The following is a 20,804-nucleotide window of genomic DNA, read 5'->3' on the forward strand; positions in this document are numbered from 1 at the left end:
AATCATACATGGCTGAATGCAATTTGGATTCTTTGTAAAAGATTTCTGCATCAGTCAAGAAATTAAGCAATTTAATGTTTTATTTTAATTTTTTTATTTCATTAGCGTTCAGTAGTTTGCAAAAGCCAATCAGCAGGCTTCTTTATCATTAGAAGGAACCAATCAAAATACTTTAAGCAGATGCTTGCTGATTGGTTGTTTGCTTATTTAACATATTCATGAGAATATTCAAATCATAGTTTCTAGGTACAGGTCCTGACGGAGTATGTTTGCACTGGAGTCAGGGGGGAGAATGTGAGCATGAATTGCACATAAGCATATTTGCTCTATTAGAAGCCCATCTCTAATAGAATTTTACACTGGATCATTAAAATATTACATTTTGATCATCGACATAGCGCTACATTCTACATTAATGTATGAATTATTTATAGAGCAAATACAACACATAATATTCAATGACACGCACCACTACTAAAGCAGGGGAGTCGTCAAATGCGCATGCGTCAGATGGCCATAACGTGTCTTTGTTTACAAACAAGCGTCTACCATGAGCCTTTGTGTTTTTAGTGTGTGTTATCGTCGCTTGGGACTCAATTCCCATGCGTGCGCAGGTGACGACCCCCCCGCTTTAACATTATATCTGATTCTAGATGATATTATAAAGTGTTACAAATGTAGATAAATGAGAACCAGTGGCCTTATTAGTTATAATTTCACATTTTTATCAGAAAAAAACATTAAGTACATAAACGGGGCAATTGGCTTGGAATTGAAAAGAAGTTACATTTGAAAATTTCTAAAAGTAGTACCTTAAAATCTGTATTAGAAGCCGCACCCATTCTTTTTAAATAATTGAGAATGAAAAAAATCACAATTTCTCATATGTGTAGATGTTCTAATAGAAATTGCATCTCTTCTGTTGCACTGTACCATTTTAATAAAGTCGCAGCTTCTTATACGAATTTACAGTACATTTCATCCAATACAACAATGTTCATTCACGTGTGCATAGGAGGAAAGATGAGTCAGTTAAACCTGTCAAAAGAAACACCCTAAGAGTGATAAAATTGTTCTGTTTACTGACGCGTTCTTTATATAGAGGTCTGACATGTGTCTGACAAAGACTTGAAACTGCATTCAGTGGAGGTGCGACCACGTACTGTCGGAGTGCATACTTTGCAGTATCCTCGTAATAACCTTATTATTATACATCTTTTCCTCCCAGGAATACATCATGGGAATGCCGAAATCCAAAAAGTTTAACAGATTTAGCGAACTTCTTTGTTTGGGGTCCGGTCAAACCCTAAAGGCAGCCATGTTTGTTTTTTTATTATTGGAGGACGCTTACGCGTGTAATTGTTCCATATTTGAAACTCGCGTTTCCTAATATGGTAGGATGAAAATACCCAGTGCAATACCACAAAATTACGACATGCTGTAACTTATGGCGTTAAGGTGACAGATGTATAATAATATTACATATACAAAGTGACACGAGTCTGATTTGTTAACCTGGATTTGTAATTCTGAAAAAAGGGTGAATTGAGAAAACTTGTGTATTTCCTGTAAACAATGTATTTATTTTGCAAAGAAACATTATGCAATGTTCACGAAACAGTGCAATTGCTGATTCAAATTGCATCCATCGACTGAAATTTTGAAACTGTATAAATTTACTAATGACTGCAAACTGTGAATCATTAGGGTGATGATGATTAATGCATAGCTGTAAACTGATTAATACTTTAACCCTATTAGTCAGAGAGGTCCTAAAAACCAGAAAAGTTCACTTTGTTTTAATTTCACAAATTTGTTTCATTTTCAATTTACAAATTCATGTAGATTTAATTTAATGGATTTTATGCATCAGCGAAAAATAGCGAAATTAAAACCCAATAAACAATTAATGCATTTACAGTATCTAAGCACTGTGTACAACAGTAACTGAACTAGAACTGAGGTCAACTCGAGAGGGATATACAACTTTCAGGTTGCCAGTACTGTTGAGAACTTTAACTTGTTGTACCAGTAGCTCTTTACGCCCGACGCCATCACCGCCACCTTCAGCCCCTTCTGATATATGCATGTCTTGAAGTGAGAGGTCTTCACTCTCAACGCTCATCTTCAACTCCAACATCTTCATCAGCAGTGCATCAAGGACGATTTTACATGTGTCCTGACTTTTAGAACTCGTCACCTCAATCAGTAAATTACGAGTGGATTTTGAAATCTGAAAAGCAAGATAAAGATATGGTACAGTCAAATTTTCAATTAAATTTTTTTGTAATTTAAACTTTCAACCCGCCTACCGGTAATTCACATTGTTCATACCCACCATAGACTCCGGTCTGTCAAAATGACTATTTTGAAGTAGGCATTAATTAATCTGCGATTCAGCCAATGACGGAGAGAAATCTAGGTCAGGGAAAGCCCCATGAGCTTCTTTCTTCTATGTGACCATAGCATGGCGAGCGACGCATCTTGCCTTATGATCACTTCTGTTTTTCTCCGCACTGAATGTGCGTCGTAGCAAAAACAATGTGATTCAGTCTCCATTTTTTCAACTGAGTTTTCTGAAGAAGCTGTAAACCATTCGTAACAGTAGACGTAGTGGCTGGTAGGATAAGATTTTCTTATTTTGGGGCCTATGTCTATTTTTGTGTTAAAAAAAACTCAGATGACGCATTCAACCACGTTGTCAGGTCTCTTTGTGTCAGCTTTTAACTGTAATTCGTTTCACTCCTGCATGCCTTGTTCATTTTACTAGTGTGGTTTTCAAAATGGACAGGAAGAAAGAGAGCAGTCTGTTGATCTGGATCCCTTTCATAATTTTCACTTTGTAAATTCGTAAATTATTAATGTTAGTGTATGACTGTTCATCCGATATTTGTCAAAACCGGAAATAATTTTACGCTGTTCAACCCCTGACATTTTAGTTTATGCGTATCCTAAATTTGAATGATTGTTCACCGTTATTTCTGGCTTATTTGTCACATACATTATTTCGTTTTACTTTTAATGTTGCATATTGTTCGTTTATTTCTTTTGCATGTTTTTATTTACCATTCTATTCCCTGTCGCAGTTTGATCTACTAAATTTTCTCAAATTTTCGGGTTTTTTTTTGCAGGGGATGTCCGGCCATAGTATCAACCCTTATTTTTTGGTAATTGTTCATGTTCAGGACATGTTATTTTGAAATATGCGACCTTAAACACGTTACACATGTATACGCGTCAAATAACTAAATAACATCCCTTTTACGCGTTGCATACCATCTTACCTTGTTACTAATTACCACAGTTAGGTGGCTCTTTTTGAACATGTGTACATCTTACCTTGGTCTGTTCACAGTTTGTGATTGGCGGAAAACTGATTACCATGCCATCCTTATCCAGTAAGCAAGCGTATTTAGGACAGCCTCTCACCAGTTCCAGGTACCTGAAGTGAATACACATCAAGAAATAAAACAAAAGCATAAGGTTTCTGGTTTGGAGATGTTTTTCGTGGATGCAATTTTTTTTAATCTTACTTTTTACATCATTTTGACAGACACCTTCATTAATACTACTGTAACAGTGAATTTCATAAGGGTAAGAATGTTTTCTATGGAAAGTCAAATATTTATAAAACATTTTTTTTAACTTTATTACCTTCTACATGTGTAGAAACCAAAAAAGAATTGTCAAATTTTCTTTAACGTTGTAATAAAGCAATATTCTATTCTATTCAATTCTATTCTATTCTATTTAGCATGCGCAGTTGTGTTTAATTTGTAAAAAGTGAATAAAGGTTTTATTGTGGGAATTCAATGGGTGAATAAATCAACCAGGGCTGGTGAAGATGATAGTCCCAAGGCAAGGCATGTATTTCTCACATGTTTTGTCAGGTGTTATGGTCCAATGTTTATTGCCCTCTTACTTGTGTATCCCGCTGACAGCACTTCTCTTCTTCTCTTTACGAACTGCTTCAGCTTCTTGCCATAAACTATGGACCAATAGGTTTGCAGCAATCTCCTTAGTTTTACCAAGTGGAGTAATCTTCAGACAAAAACAACGAGCAGTCGGTGTAAAATTGGGAAGTGTAGTTTGATATACGATTAAGATTACAGTACAAAAACAAGCAGCCTCTCGGCTGAGATAGCTCCACTGTTAGCAATTCACATTTCAATTAAAGAACAGAAGATATCATTAGAAAATGAACAATATGCATTGTATCAATGCAATGGGACTTGCTGTTTTCAACAAGAATTCAAAAATATCATTTTTCACCATAAATGATTGTGGTTTTTAACAAGAAGAAAATATCACTTTTTACCAAAAATGACAAAAGTATTCATCAAAATTAGAGAATTGAAGATATCATCATGAAATGAACAAATTTGAGAGTGGTCCACATGTACCGTACTCGACCGCGTTATCGCCCAGGAGCCTCAACTCAGAAAATCACGATTTTTTAGGGGTGGGCGCTTACCCGAGCACCCCCCTCGAAAAAGAGTGCAAATGACAAATTTGATTCATTAAGTGACAGATTACGTCTTTGAGGGAAATCAAATTACAAAATTAGTTGAGTCGTCATTGATTTTCACAACGAAGAAACAGAAATGATCACAAAAAATATGCACATTTTATTACAATATTAATTAAGTACCACCAGAATTTACGAAATTAAAAACATTTAAGTCTGTTGGAACACAGTCGAAGTCAAAATTATCTCCACTGACGAAGGTGTTGGATCGTACGCAAACTCTCGAACAAAATCACTTTCCGCCATGATGCATTTGCAGATTTCACCTGCAGCGGCGTCCTTTGACCTAATGGGTCAAGTTGGTTATTAACCAATCACAATGCTGTGTTGTACTGACGCAATTCTTCGCAAAATCCCGAAGACTTTCCGGTAACGCAATGCGGAAGTGAATTATCGATGTCGAAGTACGATCTGTTGGAATTAATTTCAGCGAATAAACGACATGGTTTTTTCCAAAAAACTAGTAACTAGCCATTTTTGAGAGGTAAACTGAATATGGCATGAAATATTTACCGCATTTTACTTGTATTTTACAGTTACCGCGTTCTACGCATTCACAACATGTTCACAGCGGTCAATATCCCAGCTGTATCATATAAAAATGATTACCACGATTCGTTACGCAAGACCAAGTTTTAAATTAGTTGTATTTTGAAGGGGTGGGCGCTTTGCCGAATGTGACCCCAAATATAAAAATTGCGCAAAAGTGGGGGATGGGCGCTTGCCCGGGCATGGGCGCTAACGCGGTCGAGTACGGTAGTACCTATATATTGTGGAATACTTTATTTTCGCTTGGAATTTATTTTACGCTATTTTCGCTGAAGGAATGATTCCGTGAAATCAAAATCCAGCGAATATACTTTTTTTCCTATATTTCACATTAAACTCATCAAAAATCAGTGAAAATAAATTCCATACAAAACGCCCAAAATGCCTTTTCAGCGAAAATTAATTCCAGCGAAAATAAAGTATTCCACAGTATGTAATATCAAAGCAATTGGACTTGCAGTTTTTAACAAGAAGTTGAAAATATCACTTTTTACCAAAAATATTCACCAAAATTAGAAAATTAAAGATATCATCATGAAATCAACAAATTTGAGAGTGGACCACATGTAGTACCTATATATGTAATATCAAAGCAATTGGACTTTTGGTTTTTAACAAGAAGTCGAAAATATCACTTTTTACACAAAATGACAAAAATATTCACCAAAATTAGAGAATTGAAGATATGATCATGAAATGAACAAATCTGAGAGAGGTCTACCCAAGGTACATATACACCAAGTATCAAAGCATTCAGACTTGTAGTTTTCAAGAAGAAGTCGAAAAAGTAAAACATTGACACGGACGACGACGGACAATCACTCATATGATAAGCTCCGCTCGACAAAGTCGACAGCGGAGCTAAAAATTAAAATTTTAACTCTTTGAGTGCAAAATGTTTGTCATGCTCAAAATTGGTGTAAATTTTTTCACATTTTCTGTAATTTTCACTGAATTTAGTTTCAATTTTGGACAAAACAGTCTAAATATGGCATCACTGCTAGTCTTTGATCCAAAAAAACTTTTTATGTTTAAAAAGAACAGACTTTAAATAGGGCTATCTTATGGATGGTGACTTAAGTCAACTGGATTATGTTAAACACCAAATCAAGCAAAATTTATGCTCAATTACTACGTTCACGTTACGGGATCTCGGTACGTGTCGAAATTTTTAATCAGTTGTGTTTGCAGAGGGATTACAGCAGTTGTGTTCACGTTATTCAGGACCCACTTAGGACCGACTGGGCTCGTGCCGAAATCACGCTCTCATTCGTCGATCTGTTGGCCCAAACGATACGCATATGATGATAATAATAATTGTTATAGTGAAATTATATCCATTTGTTGCAATGGTGTTTATTACGAGCCATCGTGCACATGAACGGCAAAGAAGATTCGAAACATAATTATTTTTTTCATGTCAATGTAAAATGTGCAAGAAAATAGAGGTTGTAGCAGCACATAAATATGCGTCGCTGATGACGGTTTGCATTCATTACTACAGCATCCGACCATCTACTAGTATATCCGAATTTCCTGTCATCGTAATTTCATGCTAGTATCAATCAACTTATGTTTTTCTTAAATTTACCACCGAGAGCGTGATTTCGACTCGTGCCGAGCGTTCAGGCAGCAAATCTCGGCACGTGCCGAGTTTCGGTCCCAAGCATCCATCGGGACCGAGATCGAGTTCTTTTCGGCACCGGCCGACTCGGTCCCGACCGTTCACACACAATTTTCGGCACGTGCCGACTCGGTCCCGACCGTTCACACACAATTTTCGGCACGTGTCGACTCGGTCCCGAGTCTCAGCACGTGCCGAGATCTCTAACGTGAACACCACTAATATGAATCTCTTATGAAGTTTAAGTCTTATTTGTGATTGATAAAAGAAAAATGCAAATATATGGTACTTACCATTATTTGTGAAGGCATTATAGCATCATATTGAAGTGGTGATTTGACAGATGATAGATCATGGGTTGCTATGGTAGCCACGGTTCTCTTCTGACCTAATGTTTCATGTAATTTAGTCTGGTAAAAAGAAAAAAAAAGTTAGATGAACATGTCTGTATCATACAGGGAAATTCAGCCAGTCATTAAACAGAAGAACATAGCTACTGTAGTCCCTATATTTTTGTGCCAGACAAAAACGCAATAATGTAATTGCACGTGCTGGGTTCTAAGTCTAAACAAAATGCTTTTGAAAAGAATAGCAGACTGTAGCCTGAATGGTTGCGATGCGATGTGAGTATGCTAAACATTGTAACTTCACTCAAGTCACACAGTTTCATAACTCAAATTTTTTATTATATTCAAAATAAACATGCTAGCATAGGCTCATGTTAGTGTTTTTTTTTATATGTATTTTCAGTTGAGTCAAAACATATTTGCAAAGTAGAATATGATGTATTGTAAAAGCCTGTCAACAAATAAGCTGCTCTCTGATTGGTCTGACTATTAGGTGTTGGGGTTGGGTAGCCAATCGGATACAATCTTTATAGCTGTTCTCTGATTGGTCTTACTGTTACGTGTTAGTAATGAATAGCCAATCAGACACAATATTGTAAGTAGCTTACCTGTGCAGAGATGAACTTCTTGAACACATCACCAGATTCCAAATCATAATCTTTCACAATACAACATACAATATGTGGCCGTACATCTCCCACATTGTCCGTCAGGTTAACTTCCACAGCTGTTTCATCTTCTGTAGCATGCAAGACTCGGATAGTCGGACTTCCTGAATCAACCTCCACGTTCTTGCTCTTTTTACCCTTCTTTCCCTTACCCCCCTTACCACCTCCTTTGCCCTTCTGGCTGTGTGTGCGTATGTAGTCCAGTACTGACTTAGTAGCGCACTGCTCGACCATTTTACCTAAGCGACGATCGCTAAAGGAATTTCCTTTAAAGTTGGTATCTTTGAGTTTCATGCAGTCGGATATTTCAGATGGAAGACTTGTGAGTTTGTTGTTAGCCAGATTTAGCACTTTCAGCATGCGCAGTTGAGCAATATTGGGGCTTAATAAAGTGATATTATTGTCATTTGCTAAAATGCTGCTCAGATGTACCATGCCAGGATTGAAGAAATCCGATGGGAATTCTTCCAGTCGATTTTGGGAAACATCAATTATGGACAAACTTTCCATTTCTCCAATCTTTTCTGGTAGTTCGTTCAAAATATTGTTATTGACATTGAGTGTGTGCAAGCCAACTAATTCTGTCAGTTCACCCGGCAGCATATCGAGCTCATTTCTTGAGAGATCCAGGGTCTTCAGGTTTTTCAGTTTCCCGATAGAAGCAGGCACTTCTTCGAGTCGATTACCTCTCAAAATTAAACTCGTTAAGTTGGATAGGTCGCCGATGCCTTCTGATAAAGTTTCCAGACGAGCGTCAGAAATTTCTAAAAAGTTTAGTAAATTTAGAGAGTAAATCTTTTCGTCTAAGCCATTTTCTTCTATTCTCTTTGCAACATCACTACCAGAAAGAACTAATTCTCTTCTGTTTTCCGCCCCGGCGACTTGGACCTCTTGCCACGCTGTCGCCATATTGAGAAATTGACTGTAATTATACTGCTTTGCGGCAAGCGCGACGTTAAGACAAGTATTTGAGTTAGTAATATAAATAGTTTATTTAAAAAAAGTTGAACATGTATTTTTTTCAATATTATATTATATTAGATATAATGCTATTTAGGTAGATATCAAAAATTAAAATTAGATCATAACCACGGCCAATAACTTTTCACGACATTTAAATTATACCCACTTGCGACAACACATGGTTGTAGCACTACTGACCTAATTTGTTTACAGCGTCTGTTCATTTCATTTTTGTGGAACAATCACTATGGGGAGAGTGAAAAACCTTATCGAATTGAGGACTAGAAGGGGACCAGGCAAAAAATCCAGGAAACAAGCACCTCCTGAGGTACCAAAATCAGTGGAAGGTGAGATTGTTGGCTCGTTGTCTTGTCATGCCTCCGTGTTTACGCCACAACGTGTGTTTTTTAAATGCAGCATGTCATTAGAAATTTAAGTCGAATATCTAAGTGTGTACTCAATGGACTCACTGCCCTCTCTATTTCAGTTTGAACGATCTCATTATTGGACTAATTGTTGTTGTATGTGTTGGTGGAGGGGAGGGTGTATGTGGCACCTCAGTCAATTGTTGAGGGTAATACATGTACATATACATGTATGAAACAATCCTTTATTGCTACAACTGAAGGGTAAATCATGGAAGGTAAATGTATATGAAAAATTGTCTGCCACTGTGACAATTATATACAGAAGCAAGCCGAGGGGAATAATTGTCACATCATAGAGACAATCTTATTATATCTCAAAGCTTACAGTTAATAATTTGTCATAACTGTGTGGTGATTTGAATGTCCTCGCTCTCTTGGACATCAATACTGTACAAGGAGATATTTATCCTATTTTTATTGAAAATAATAGTTGGGGTGGCATGTATAGTCATCTGACAGCTCCACTGCTGTGGAGTTGTGCGTTTCTTCATGTATTGAAATTCATTTGTGTTGTGTTGTTGTTCAGATTTTTAGCCAGCCACCAGTCCACCCAACAAATGGACTGGCAACTTTGATTTGGGACTGGCAATTTTTTCCTATTTTTCTGTTTTTTCCTATTGTTCTTTGATAATTTTACCTAAATATATCCAAAACCATCTACATTTTCATGAACTTGAAAGTTGAATTGTTTTGGACTGGCAGTGACTAATAGCCAGGTTGTGTTGTTATGGACTTACATACCCCAAACACTACATATGCCTTGGCACCTCAAAGCAGATATTCAAACACTCATGAGTGAGAGTGATTATGGTAACAATACTAACAGAGGGGTGCCACATTTATTCGACATATTTAAAATGTAATGCAACTCTCTTAGATTTAATGGCAGTAGTACACTGTCAGTTTTGTGATGAGTAACAAGGTAGTTTTATCATTTTAAGGTAGAGATGCAGTTTATTTGGCTTGCTTTTTAATTGAGTAATTAGACAATGAAGATGGTATTATATATCCAACATGTTATATATTTTCTGAAAGCTTATTATACAAACTTTGTAAAACTTGTCTTTATTTTAAATATCCAGAATGCGTTTTTGATTTTGGGTCAAAAATATGCTTTTTTGGGCAAAAGTGGTTTAAAAACAATTAGCTTAAAAACTTCAAGTCCGTTTGTGGGTAAAATTACATCACTGGATACCTTGGTATACTACTAATTCAAATGCGTCCACTCATCTCTCTAACGGCTTTCAAAGTTGCACAGCATGACCTCAAAGTTCACTTTTTTTCTATTTTTGCATAATTTATATATCCATGTTAATCGCGGACTTGTTATTTTTGTTCCACTCGCCGTAATAAACTGTCCGGACGCATTTTGAAGGGGGAACACCTTGTCAATAATGTGTGAAAATTTCGAGGCAAATGGCCAAAGCGTCTATCAGCTATTTTAATTTAAAACCCAAGAATTCACCAAAAATAGAAGACGAGAAAAAGGCTGATTTGCATATTTGCGCGTTAAACCGGGAATTACTGCTTTGTCATACTTTGTCATACTTTCTAGACTATTGATATTGAAAGTTAACGTATAGACATAGACATTTTATGTAAAATCGTTGGACCAGAACAACTGCTCTTGAATTTATAAATCAGAAACACGTCATTCATACCAGTGTTTTGATGGGGTCGGTAAAAACACGTGGCAATGCCCAGTAAATATGACGTAATCTCATGAATTATTAAACAGGGGGCGGTCCTAGGAAGGTGACCTTTTCACACGATCAAAATATCATGGCTTCTCTTCGATGTATTTTCAATAAAAAATCTACGAGTATTTCAGAGCCTATGGTTTACCGTGAAGAGTACAAAGTGGGATATTAAATTATTTATCCTTGATGATTTGTATGTAGTATTGAGAACCAACTCCAGGAAGCGAACGCACAATAATGAATAATCGCGTAATCCTAGAATCGAAACACGAGGCACAGAAGTTTTGTTCATCGTTTCCAATCCCATTTTTCCCAGTGCAACATATTTGTTAAAAGAAATATTTGAATTCTGCTCGTTTTTTAAGGAGGCATTTTTTTATTTTTTCCGATTTTGGCAACGCCTTATTCAGGGATTTTCTAAGACAGTCGTACAAAACATGATGTTGTACTACCGGCGACGGTCGCCTGCAAGAAGAGAGCTCCAGTTCCTAACGTAAAAGTTCTAAAATTTCGACCGGTTTTAAATAATTAGTGTTGGAAATCTGACATGTTTTAAGAGTGCAAAATGAAGGTGCATTTTCGAGCGGTCGAATTTTTCTGAATAAAAATCGGCAAATGAAAAAAATAGGAGTGCGAAACAGTGTGCTTCGTTAGTTTAAAAAAAATGGAATGTCCGTCAAATTGACGTAAACTTACCCATTTTTCACGGAAAAAGCAAAGGTCGTGGCCGAGTTGCAGGCTAAAAAACTCAAAAATCAAAACAAAATCATCAATCAGTAAGTATTATGACAAGGAAAAAAAACATCAGACGCGGAGAAGCGGTCAGCGCGTCAAAAGAGTTGTTACCGTAATGTATCAAGTTACCTCTCTCTGTGATTTATTTTTCATTGAAATTATTTGGTTGTTTTCAATTAATTTTAGCGTACCTCTGCAATTTATTTTAGCATTGTCAGTTGTTTGCTTCATTGAATTAAACGGAGTTCGTCCGGTTGCAAACAAAGCTGTCTCGCACCACCACCACCAAACTTGCGAATGATCGAAGTACAGGTTTGTATCTCCCCGACCCAGAGCAATATATCCGGTTAGAATCAAAGCTCACATGTCCCTTATTTGAGGGACCAGATTCTGCCGTAAATTCGGGATGAGATTTAGAAAAACAATAAAATGGGACTTTTAAGGTGTATTTTGGCGTCATTTTCGGACATTTCAATCATTCCTGATGCCTAAAATAGAGTCTAAGTTTTACCGTAGTCATTGACGCCTATTCAAGAGTATGATGTTTATTGTGACTAACGTGAATGGGTAAGCTTCGTTTCGACAATGAGCAGTTATCACTGTAAACAATGTTAAATTATTCTTCACATGCTCAGTTTATTTTTTGAGAACAATTATTTAAAAATAAAATCTCTCAGTCAATCAGAAACTCGGATTCATGCCTTCAGGGAAAGCCATGTTTGGACGCTCACCGGACGCTCACATCGATTTTGTTTTTCGTTCGGTGGGCTGATGCCTTCAGTGTAGCTTTTGCCTCTTCCGACATAGAAATCATCTGAATCTTCTTTCTACCCCTCTTTCTTTTCACACCATGCATAATGTATTGATAAAAATTAGGAAAAAACGCTGAGGAAATATAATGTTTGGTTTGCTAGCGAGCGAGAACTGATTTGAGAATAATTGCACATGTGCGTGAATTGAATGAACTATGACCCGTACAATTTCGATTTGCATATTGTCAATCAAAGGTCCTGTTATTTGGTTACTCATGCAAATTAGGCAATTGGACATAAACATTGCCACGTGTGAGTGTTTTTTATTTTTAACCAGAAAATAAACAGCAATTTTAACGGTGTTCCAATAAGAATTCATTGGTCAAATTTTCACAGAATGTTCTTTAGATAAAAATCTATATAAAAAACGAAAAAAACTATTTTTGATTGAAATTCACAAATAAACTGCATCTCTACCTTAAGTATAATATGGGTAGATTGAAAATCTCATCAGTGTAAAAGTGGTTACCCTGCACATGTTGTTGTACATGTAGTCACTTCATGACAGTGAGGTGAATACGGCACCCCTGTCATTGTGCAAGCAAGTCAATGCAACCATCAGTATCCATGGCGACACTTGATTAAGTGTAATGTATGCACTTTTCTTACAAAATGTGAATTACAGCCTCATTTGTATTTGGATCTCCATTATTAAATATTTATAACAAAAATAATGTGAACTATCGGTACATCCATGGATAGTCTGTAACTGTACATGTATATATTAATATTTTCCGAGAACACTAGGACTACTAGTAGGTACAGTGTAATCACTGAATTACATACTGTATATCTGCAAATTTCTGTCACCGAATTTCAATACATCATGTGTGTACTACCGGTATATATTCTAAACTTATTTCTTTATTATCACCAGAACCTGAAGAAGCAAAAAAGTTCAGTAGAAGACAGAAACAAAGGTAAGATTGAATATAATAAACAGGGCATTTCTTGTAAATTAAAAAATAACTTATTTTTATTTGGTTTGTTTCTTTGTGAAATGAAAATCGTGAAATTTCAGGGGATTAATCTGAACATATTGTGTACCTGCATCTACCGTTGGTCCGTACAGAGGCATTTTTTCAAAGAAATTTTCCCAATACACAATGATATACATGTATTGGTTACTATTTTTGATTTAAGATTTTGCAAAATAAAGACAACGTTGGGTTACCAGAAAGACACTAATGACACAATGTACATCTCCATAAAAATATTCAAGGATATTTTGTACTTTATATTAGAATTTGTAAGCTCATTGGCAGTGTAGGAAATTCCTGCCCGTCCGCACGCCCGAGACGGCTAACTTTCATATCGGACTGGTTGAATTTCAAACTTCCCTGTCCGGTGGTCAGGTAACATGTTACCACATTCTTCCGCCGAAATTAAAATAAAAACAAGCTACCATTCTTTATATGTGCTCTAAACATTTTAAACAGAAACGTGATCAGCCAAAACTATGAAAATATTGCATTGCCGTCTCACATCGCGACTTGCCGACACGCATTCTCAACCCACAACACGGAATCCATTGACTTATTAACATAATAATAGGTACGTGACCTCGGGTCAGGTCCTATCTCCCATGGTGCAGTGAGACTTCCGGTGACCCCTGACCAGTTCTATCGTTGCGTAGTTTGTTTACAAAGTTTTCATTTCGCGTACAACATGTATCGTTTTTTGGGGATAGACCCTCCAACAAAGAAACAGAAGTCGAGCATCGATAGAATTGCGGCAAATAAGGAGTATGACCAGTCAAAACGTACTCGCAAAATAGTTCCAAGCTGGAAGTCGGTGTTCAAAGAATGGCTGGTCACCGATGACACCGGTAATCATACGATGTATTGCCGTATCTGCCGGGCTATTTACGGGCCGTTATCAAACCGCAAAATACCAGACAAACTCCGTAAGTACGGAAAGGGATGTACCAACTTAAAACATGATGCCCTTACATGCCATGAAATGTCAATTGGTCATAAACGAGCCAAATCGATATTCGAAGCAAAGAATGCTCCACCACCAAAGCAACTTCCTGCTGATAGAATCATCGAAATGTTGAATGGTAAAAGTGTTGACAGGTTAGACAATCTATTCCGAGGCTGTAACAGATGGTAATGCTCATTTGGTAGCTGGATTAAATTCTGACTAGGGTTCAGATTTTTCTGATCTAGCCGAGAGCAACAGTGACACAGACATCTGATATATCATGTTCTGAATATGCATGTTCTCTACAGCTACTTTGTTGTTAAAATAAACCGTGCATAGTATATTGTATACAACTTGTGTTTATTTGTGTGTGTGTGTGCGAAAATAATTGAAAAAAATGTGCGGGACTGGTAACATTTTAGCAGGGCTTGTAACTTTTGAAAGTTACTAGCCCTGATGTCTGGTATGTAATCTGGACAAATTTCCTACACTGTCATTGGTTACCCTTTCACTTCGTTACACAAACTTTGAATCTTTGTAATCTTCGCTTCCACAAACTGCTTACTTTATGCTGAAAGTGTTGTTAATAATATTTTTATTATTTGCTTAGGTTAATAAAAAGAAAATTACGTAAAGACATCGCTTCTCAGTCGCAGATTCCTAAAAAAGTTAAAAAGATCACAAGAAAGGATGAAGATGATGATGAGTTATCGCTAGGCAGCGATGGAGAAGGTAGGAGTACATCGAATGATGTCACAAATTATTAATTATTCATGACATCTACATTATTCATAAATAATTAGTAATTACAAGCTGGCAGAAATGTATAATATAGTCAGTCAAGTCTGTGTAAAGTAAACATGCTAGAGATGGTTTTTATAGACAGGTTTTTTTTTTTTTTTTTTTTTTTTTTTTTTTGATGAATTGCCAACATTTTATATAAATTTTTTCAGAAAATAATGAAATAGTTCTGTTTTGACCAAGTTGGAAATTAGAAATTGTTTTATAAACGAAATGCTAATTATGAATTTTGTCTCTAAACAAAGATAAATTTGCGAAAAATATTACTGAAAGAATGATCACACAAGTTAGATGGTCTTTATTCACATGTTGCTTATATATGTTATGCCTTGGGACTGCCTAAAAGTGGTCACAATCACAGGTTTGAATGTAATATGGTTATTATAATTTGACTGGATAGTTTATATTTATGTTCAAGTTCTCTACCGTGTGTTGGTTGATATAATCATCATGTACCTTTGTGATAATCTTATATTATTATTGAATCAATCTAATCATATAGCACTACTGTACTCGACCACGTTAGCACCCAGGGTGCTCAACTCAGAAAATCATGGGGGGTGGGCGCTTACCCGAGCAACCCCCTTGGAAAAGAGTGAAAATGACGATTTTAATTCATCATGTGACACATTGAGATGAATATTATATCTTTGAGGGGAAATAAAATTACAAAATTAGTTGCCTTGTTATTGACTTTTACAAGGATGAAACAGAATATGGCATGTAATTTTCACCACATTTTACTTTTTTTAACAGGTCAATGTTGAAGTATAGTTTATGCACGATTATCGTGTCTACGTACTTACAACATATTCTCGGCAGTTGATATCCACGCTGTATCATAAAAATGATTACCAGTATTCGTTGAGCAATGATCAAAGATCAAGTGGCATTTCAAAGGGGTGGGCGCTTTGCCAAATGTGACCCCGAATATAAAAAATGTGCAAAAGTGGGGGGTGGGCGCTAACGCGGTCCAGTACGGTATATTTAACACTAAACACCAGTCTGAAATCATTCAGCGGTCCTTCATGTATTGTCATTGCCGCAAAAATGTTAAATTCCAATTGTTATTTTTCCATACACGTAACTGTGTATTCACTGTTGTACATTTTCATATTAGCGACAAGTGCAATATTGAAGTTCAGAAAATAATATACGCTAAACCTCCCCCTCTCCCAAAAATTAAATTTTCTTAGCTTCTGTAACAAAACAAGACCATTTCTTATTACTACGCTGAATGGATACAATTGTTTCCAGAACAGAGCAGGATCGATATAGAAAATGATTGCATTGTATTTGAATTGCATATGTAGTACCAGGTATATAATAATTATATAACGTATGTGATCTGACGATACAGTAGGTTCTGTTTGTTTGTCTACTCCTGTGGTATTTGCACATTAACCTGTGGGTTGTCAATACATTTTGTTTTTATCAGGAAAAGAAATGGACAGTTCTGGGTACGACGAAGAATCTGCATCTCCAAAGAAAAAGAATTTGAAGCAAGTTGTAGATTCAGATTCCGTTGACAGTGATGCTGAAGAACAGAGTGATGAAGATAGTGAAGAAGAAGAGGATGATAGTGATGAGGAGGATGATAGTGATGAGGAGGATGATAGCGAAGAGGAGGATGATAGTGAAGGGGAAGATGATAATGATAATGATGAGGAAGATGATAATGATGAGGAGGATAATGATGATGAAGAAAGTGGGAGTGATGATGCAGATGAAATAAAAGGTTTTACTGATGAAAACAAGGCATGGTTAACGCTGAAGTCAGAAAAGAAGAAGTTAGAAGAAAGTGATGATGATGTTTTAGTAAGTAAATTCTGACATAGAAAATAAGTGTGTCTATTCACTTCACGCTGCTTATAAACCTATTCATATTTTAACAATTATTTGTAGCTTGAATATGAATGTGTTTGTAGGGGTGGAAATTAAAACCTCTACACCACTTAGGACAAGTACTTTTATTCTCCAACTAGTCCAATAGACAGGTAACTTTTTACGCCTGGTTTGCTTTGGAACATTTTTACAGTGTACCATTTGTAACATTGAAAAAAAACATCATGCTAACAAAGCAAATATGGTTTCAGTTTCAGTGTTCTCCCCAGGCTCAGAGGCAAGCATGGCGGTCTAATTTGCATGCTAATTTGCATACTAATTTGCATATTTTTCAGGATTCACTCTCACAAAAACAAACATACAAGACAGTATTAAAATGTATGAGACTTTATTTAAATTACATAATACTTTACATAATATACCATAATTTGACAAGATCGTCATTTAATGTGAACTGTTCCATAAAACTTAGTCTAAACTAATCCTTCTGACTTTGTTGTGCTCCAAACATTGGCTGCCTTACTGTAGTTAAACTCGATCGTCATAGACTTGCACGGGACTTTGTTCCATAAAGAAGATCCACTCTTTGCAATCATGTTGTGCTTTGAGCATTAACTGCACAACATTCCTAGTGGGAAAAAATGATAAATGTAAACATAACGATTGAATCTATTGTGCCACGGTCGGGAACCCAGTGCCGTATGGATAGCATTTCGTCTGCAAAACATGTTGTTTACATGTTGGTTTTGTCAGGTCAACGACAAGGAGACTCGGGAATTTCGAGGAAAAAAAACATGAGGTCACTATTCAATTAAAATTAAAACGTAACAATAGAATTATGTATACAAATCGGGATTCCATCGATCATAGCGCATGATGATAGCAGCTGTCGTTCGCAAGACGTTGACAGGCCGCCATCTTGGAAATACCTACACAGGTCAACATGTGACCAGAAGATTACAAAATTCGATTTTTTTTTTGCTTGGACAAATTATAACATACGCGTACCCATTAATCTATGAAGATATCCATAAATAATCTAAAAAAAGTTGACAGTAACGAGTGATGTTTTTTTTTCATGTCGTGTCTATACCAGCCTCGTGTCTAAGATGTTGATTGAATTCGGTGTAGGCCTACCATGTTCGGTGTTCTTACGATCGGCAAAACATACATACACTGGCATTTTATTTCTAAAATTACGAAATCTTACCTGAACAATTGACCTTAACCAGGGAAATGTCTTTTTCCACGACTCATCAAAACCAGCCTCACGCCGTTTCTGTGTTTCTACACGCTTCCGTTTCTGTGCTGTGCTAGCGGTGATTGTACGTTTTAGCCGGGCGGCATCACCTTTTTTCCTTTACATGTTTTGTCATATAGCATCTCGGTGTTTGCAACTTGAGTGACAATTTGTTCCCCATTGACAGCGTCTGTACTTCACACGTGTTTAACAATGGGACTGTTTAATTTGTCCCGGCAAGTTCAAACCGCCGTGACGTAGACGGTGATAATTTATGCAGTGCTACGTGTGAGCGGGTCAAATGGACGTAAACAATGCATCCTATTAGCATGGCGGTGAAGTTGTAAGCATGGCGGTCCAAGCCCAAGCGTGGCGGCCGGGTCGCCAAGCATGGCGGTGCCGCCATGCTTTGTTCTATGTGGGGAGAACACTGAGTTTGATGGTATTGTCTACTGAGAATGTGATGGGAAAAGTGTTTGAAAAATCCCAAATTACTATGGTAACCCTGCTTTCACCTAGTAATTGAATGCTATTATTTATCCTGCCACAGTTGTGGTGCAACATGTTTCAAATCTTTTAACAAAAATGTTAAATTTTGGAGCTAATTTCATGTTGCAAAAATGTCTTGGTCCAAATGTGGGTGTTTTTGTTGTTGGTTGATTCATACTATCCAATAAAAAACTGTTACGAGTGCTGACAAATTGTTATGTTATATACCAATAAAGTTTGCAATTTTATATACTGACATTTTCTTGGCGTACATATACTTTTTTTATTTTTTTAAAACTGAGCAGAACTGGAAAAAGAAAATGTTGGTATCTTTACCTAATTCAATAACAGTCTGTATTAAATTAATGTACAGTAAAACCATTTATTTTCACTGGCATTAAATTTTACTATTTTTTTGTTGCTTTGGGCAATTTCACTGGGTTTTTAGTTCACAGGGAAAGATCAAGTGCTTTTGTTATTATAAATGTTCATGTGAATTTAGTTTAGCGAATTATACCGATCGGTGATAATAGCTAAACTAAAAACCAGTGAATAGCTAATGCATTTACAGTATTTATGGTGGTGTTCCCATGATGCATCTTAGTTACAAAAGCACAACTTCCTGTTCATTTGCATATACTTGAGTTACATGTACTTTAAAATACTTTATTTTAGATGGAATTAATTTTCGCTGAAAAGACTTTTGGTTGTTTGTACAGAATTTATTTTCCCTGATTTTTGATGAGTTGAATATAAAATATAGGAAAAAAGGTATATTCGCTGGATTTTATTTTCACTGAATCATTCCTTCAGTGAAAATTAATTCCAAGCGAAAATAAAGTATTTTACAGTATATGTATTTGGCAAATTATATTTTCTTTCCAGCCTGACGACTTTGCTGGTGATTCTTCATCCGATGAGGAGAGTGATGAAGATTCAGATAGTGATGATGAGGATGGTAGTGATGGTGATGATGATGATTTACTTCCAGTTGAGCGAGCTGCGAAAAAACTGGACAAAAAGTTGAAGAGAGATAAGTAGGTTATTAATCCTTATCTTGTTTTTTACCCAAACTGCTTTCAACAAATTGATAGATCATGATTTGTGATGAAATCAAGTTTCAGTTTTATGCGAAAAATAATTACACCTTTTCAAATCTGCCAAATTGTAAATCTTATATCACTACTTCCCTAGACCCTATGAATCTCCTCAGCAGTGCAATAGTATATTCTGGGCATTTGCATTCATATTTGGGAGAATGATGTCATTTTTGAGGGAACGTAAAGCTGTCAGTCACATGTACTGTTTCTATTCTCAGTGCTCAAAAGTGTGGACGCTCAATTCATTGTGAAGTGTACCCACAAAATGATAGGAAACTAGCCTGCTTAACTTTTTCACCACCAGTCCCTCTTCATCAAAAATCCTCAAAATAGTCCCGTTTATAGTCTGCACTTTACTTCAGAAGATTGGGACAAGAGTAGCCACATTTTTTTGAATAAAAACTGAAAATTGATTTAGATTTTGTCAGTTGGTTCCAAAATTAGGGTTCATTTCCAGAAATATTGATGAATACAAGTACAAGTGCTGACAAATTTGGGTGAGGAAGTTCGGTAGTGAAAAAGTTAACCCCACACTGGTGATCATTTTCATGGTCATCCTTAAGGCATATCTTTTTAAAATCAGAAGATCAGAACTTCTTTGTCACACAAGATTTATTTTTTCTATTAACAGAAAGTTAGCCGAAGCAGAATTACAAATGAATATTTCACAAAAGGAAACATATGAACTACCAAGTGGACAGGAAATAGAACGAGAAGATATCCTTTTATTACGGGAATACGGTCAAATCTGTTCTCACGTCAAATCCTGTACTGCAAAAATGTTGAATATCTTTTTATTTCCAGTATACAAGTTCCCCAAAAAAACGGTATAAGTGAATCGTTTGGGCCAAATCTGGCATTTGGTTTTCTGTACATTATAACGTCTATGAGTTCTACTGACAAATTGAGGTCCATTTCTATAATGAACTAGCACCCTGCAGGTTTGTTACAAAAGAGCACCGACAGAGAACTGGCCTCAGGAAATGGATATGTTATGGGAAAACATGTCACTGTGCATTAAAGATGCTTCTTTGTAGAAGGATTCTTGT

The 20,804-nt window shown here is 36.3% G+C and overlaps 2 protein-coding genes and 1 long non-coding RNA gene across 3 annotated transcripts in view; 1 reads left to right on the forward strand and 2 right to left on the reverse strand.

Annotated features, from left to right (window-relative positions):
- Positions 1-70: 70 nt before the first annotated feature.
- Positions 71-8,639, reverse strand: LOC100370672 (leucine-rich repeat-containing protein 47-like). Its single transcript, XM_002737617.4, has 5 exons — positions 7,657-8,639; positions 6,995-7,111; positions 3,923-4,041; positions 3,340-3,442; positions 71-2,233 (listed from the first exon to the last, which is right to left on the reverse strand). The coding sequence occupies exons 1-5, from the start codon at positions 8,623-8,625 to the stop codon at positions 1,925-1,927; spliced, it is 1,617 nt and encodes a 538-aa protein (XP_002737663.2). The 5' UTR covers positions 8,626-8,639; the 3' UTR covers positions 71-1,924.
- Positions 8,640-8,838: 199 nt separating this feature from the next.
- The window catches only part of LOC100370819 (28S rRNA (cytosine-C(5))-methyltransferase-like), a 28,627-nt gene continuing 16,661 nt past the window's right edge, over positions 8,839-20,804 (forward strand). The window contains exons 1-6 of the mRNA XM_006820004.3: positions 8,839-9,026; positions 13,232-13,274; positions 14,891-15,012; positions 16,520-16,899; positions 19,541-19,692; positions 20,387-20,472. Of these exons, the coding sequence (XP_006820067.2) occupies positions 8,927-9,026; positions 13,232-13,274; positions 14,891-15,012; positions 16,520-16,899; positions 19,541-19,692; positions 20,387-20,472 (883 nt within the window). The 5' untranslated portion in view covers positions 8,839-8,926. The remainder of the gene's footprint in view (positions 9,027-13,231; positions 13,275-14,890; positions 15,013-16,519; positions 16,900-19,540; positions 19,693-20,386; positions 20,473-20,804) is intronic.
- On the reverse strand, positions 17,298-18,269 carry LOC146733929 (uncharacterized). Its single transcript, XR_014926566.1, has 2 exons — positions 18,137-18,269; positions 17,298-17,554 (listed from the first exon to the last, which is right to left on the reverse strand). It is a non-coding gene; the product is annotated as an uncharacterized LOC146733929 (long non-coding RNA).

This window comes from Saccoglossus kowalevskii, chromosome 15 (assembly GCF_978046115.1).
Source record: "Saccoglossus kowalevskii chromosome 15, keSacKowa6.1, whole genome shotgun sequence".
NCBI classification, from domain to species: Eukaryota; Metazoa; Hemichordata; class Enteropneusta; family Harrimaniidae; genus Saccoglossus; species Saccoglossus kowalevskii.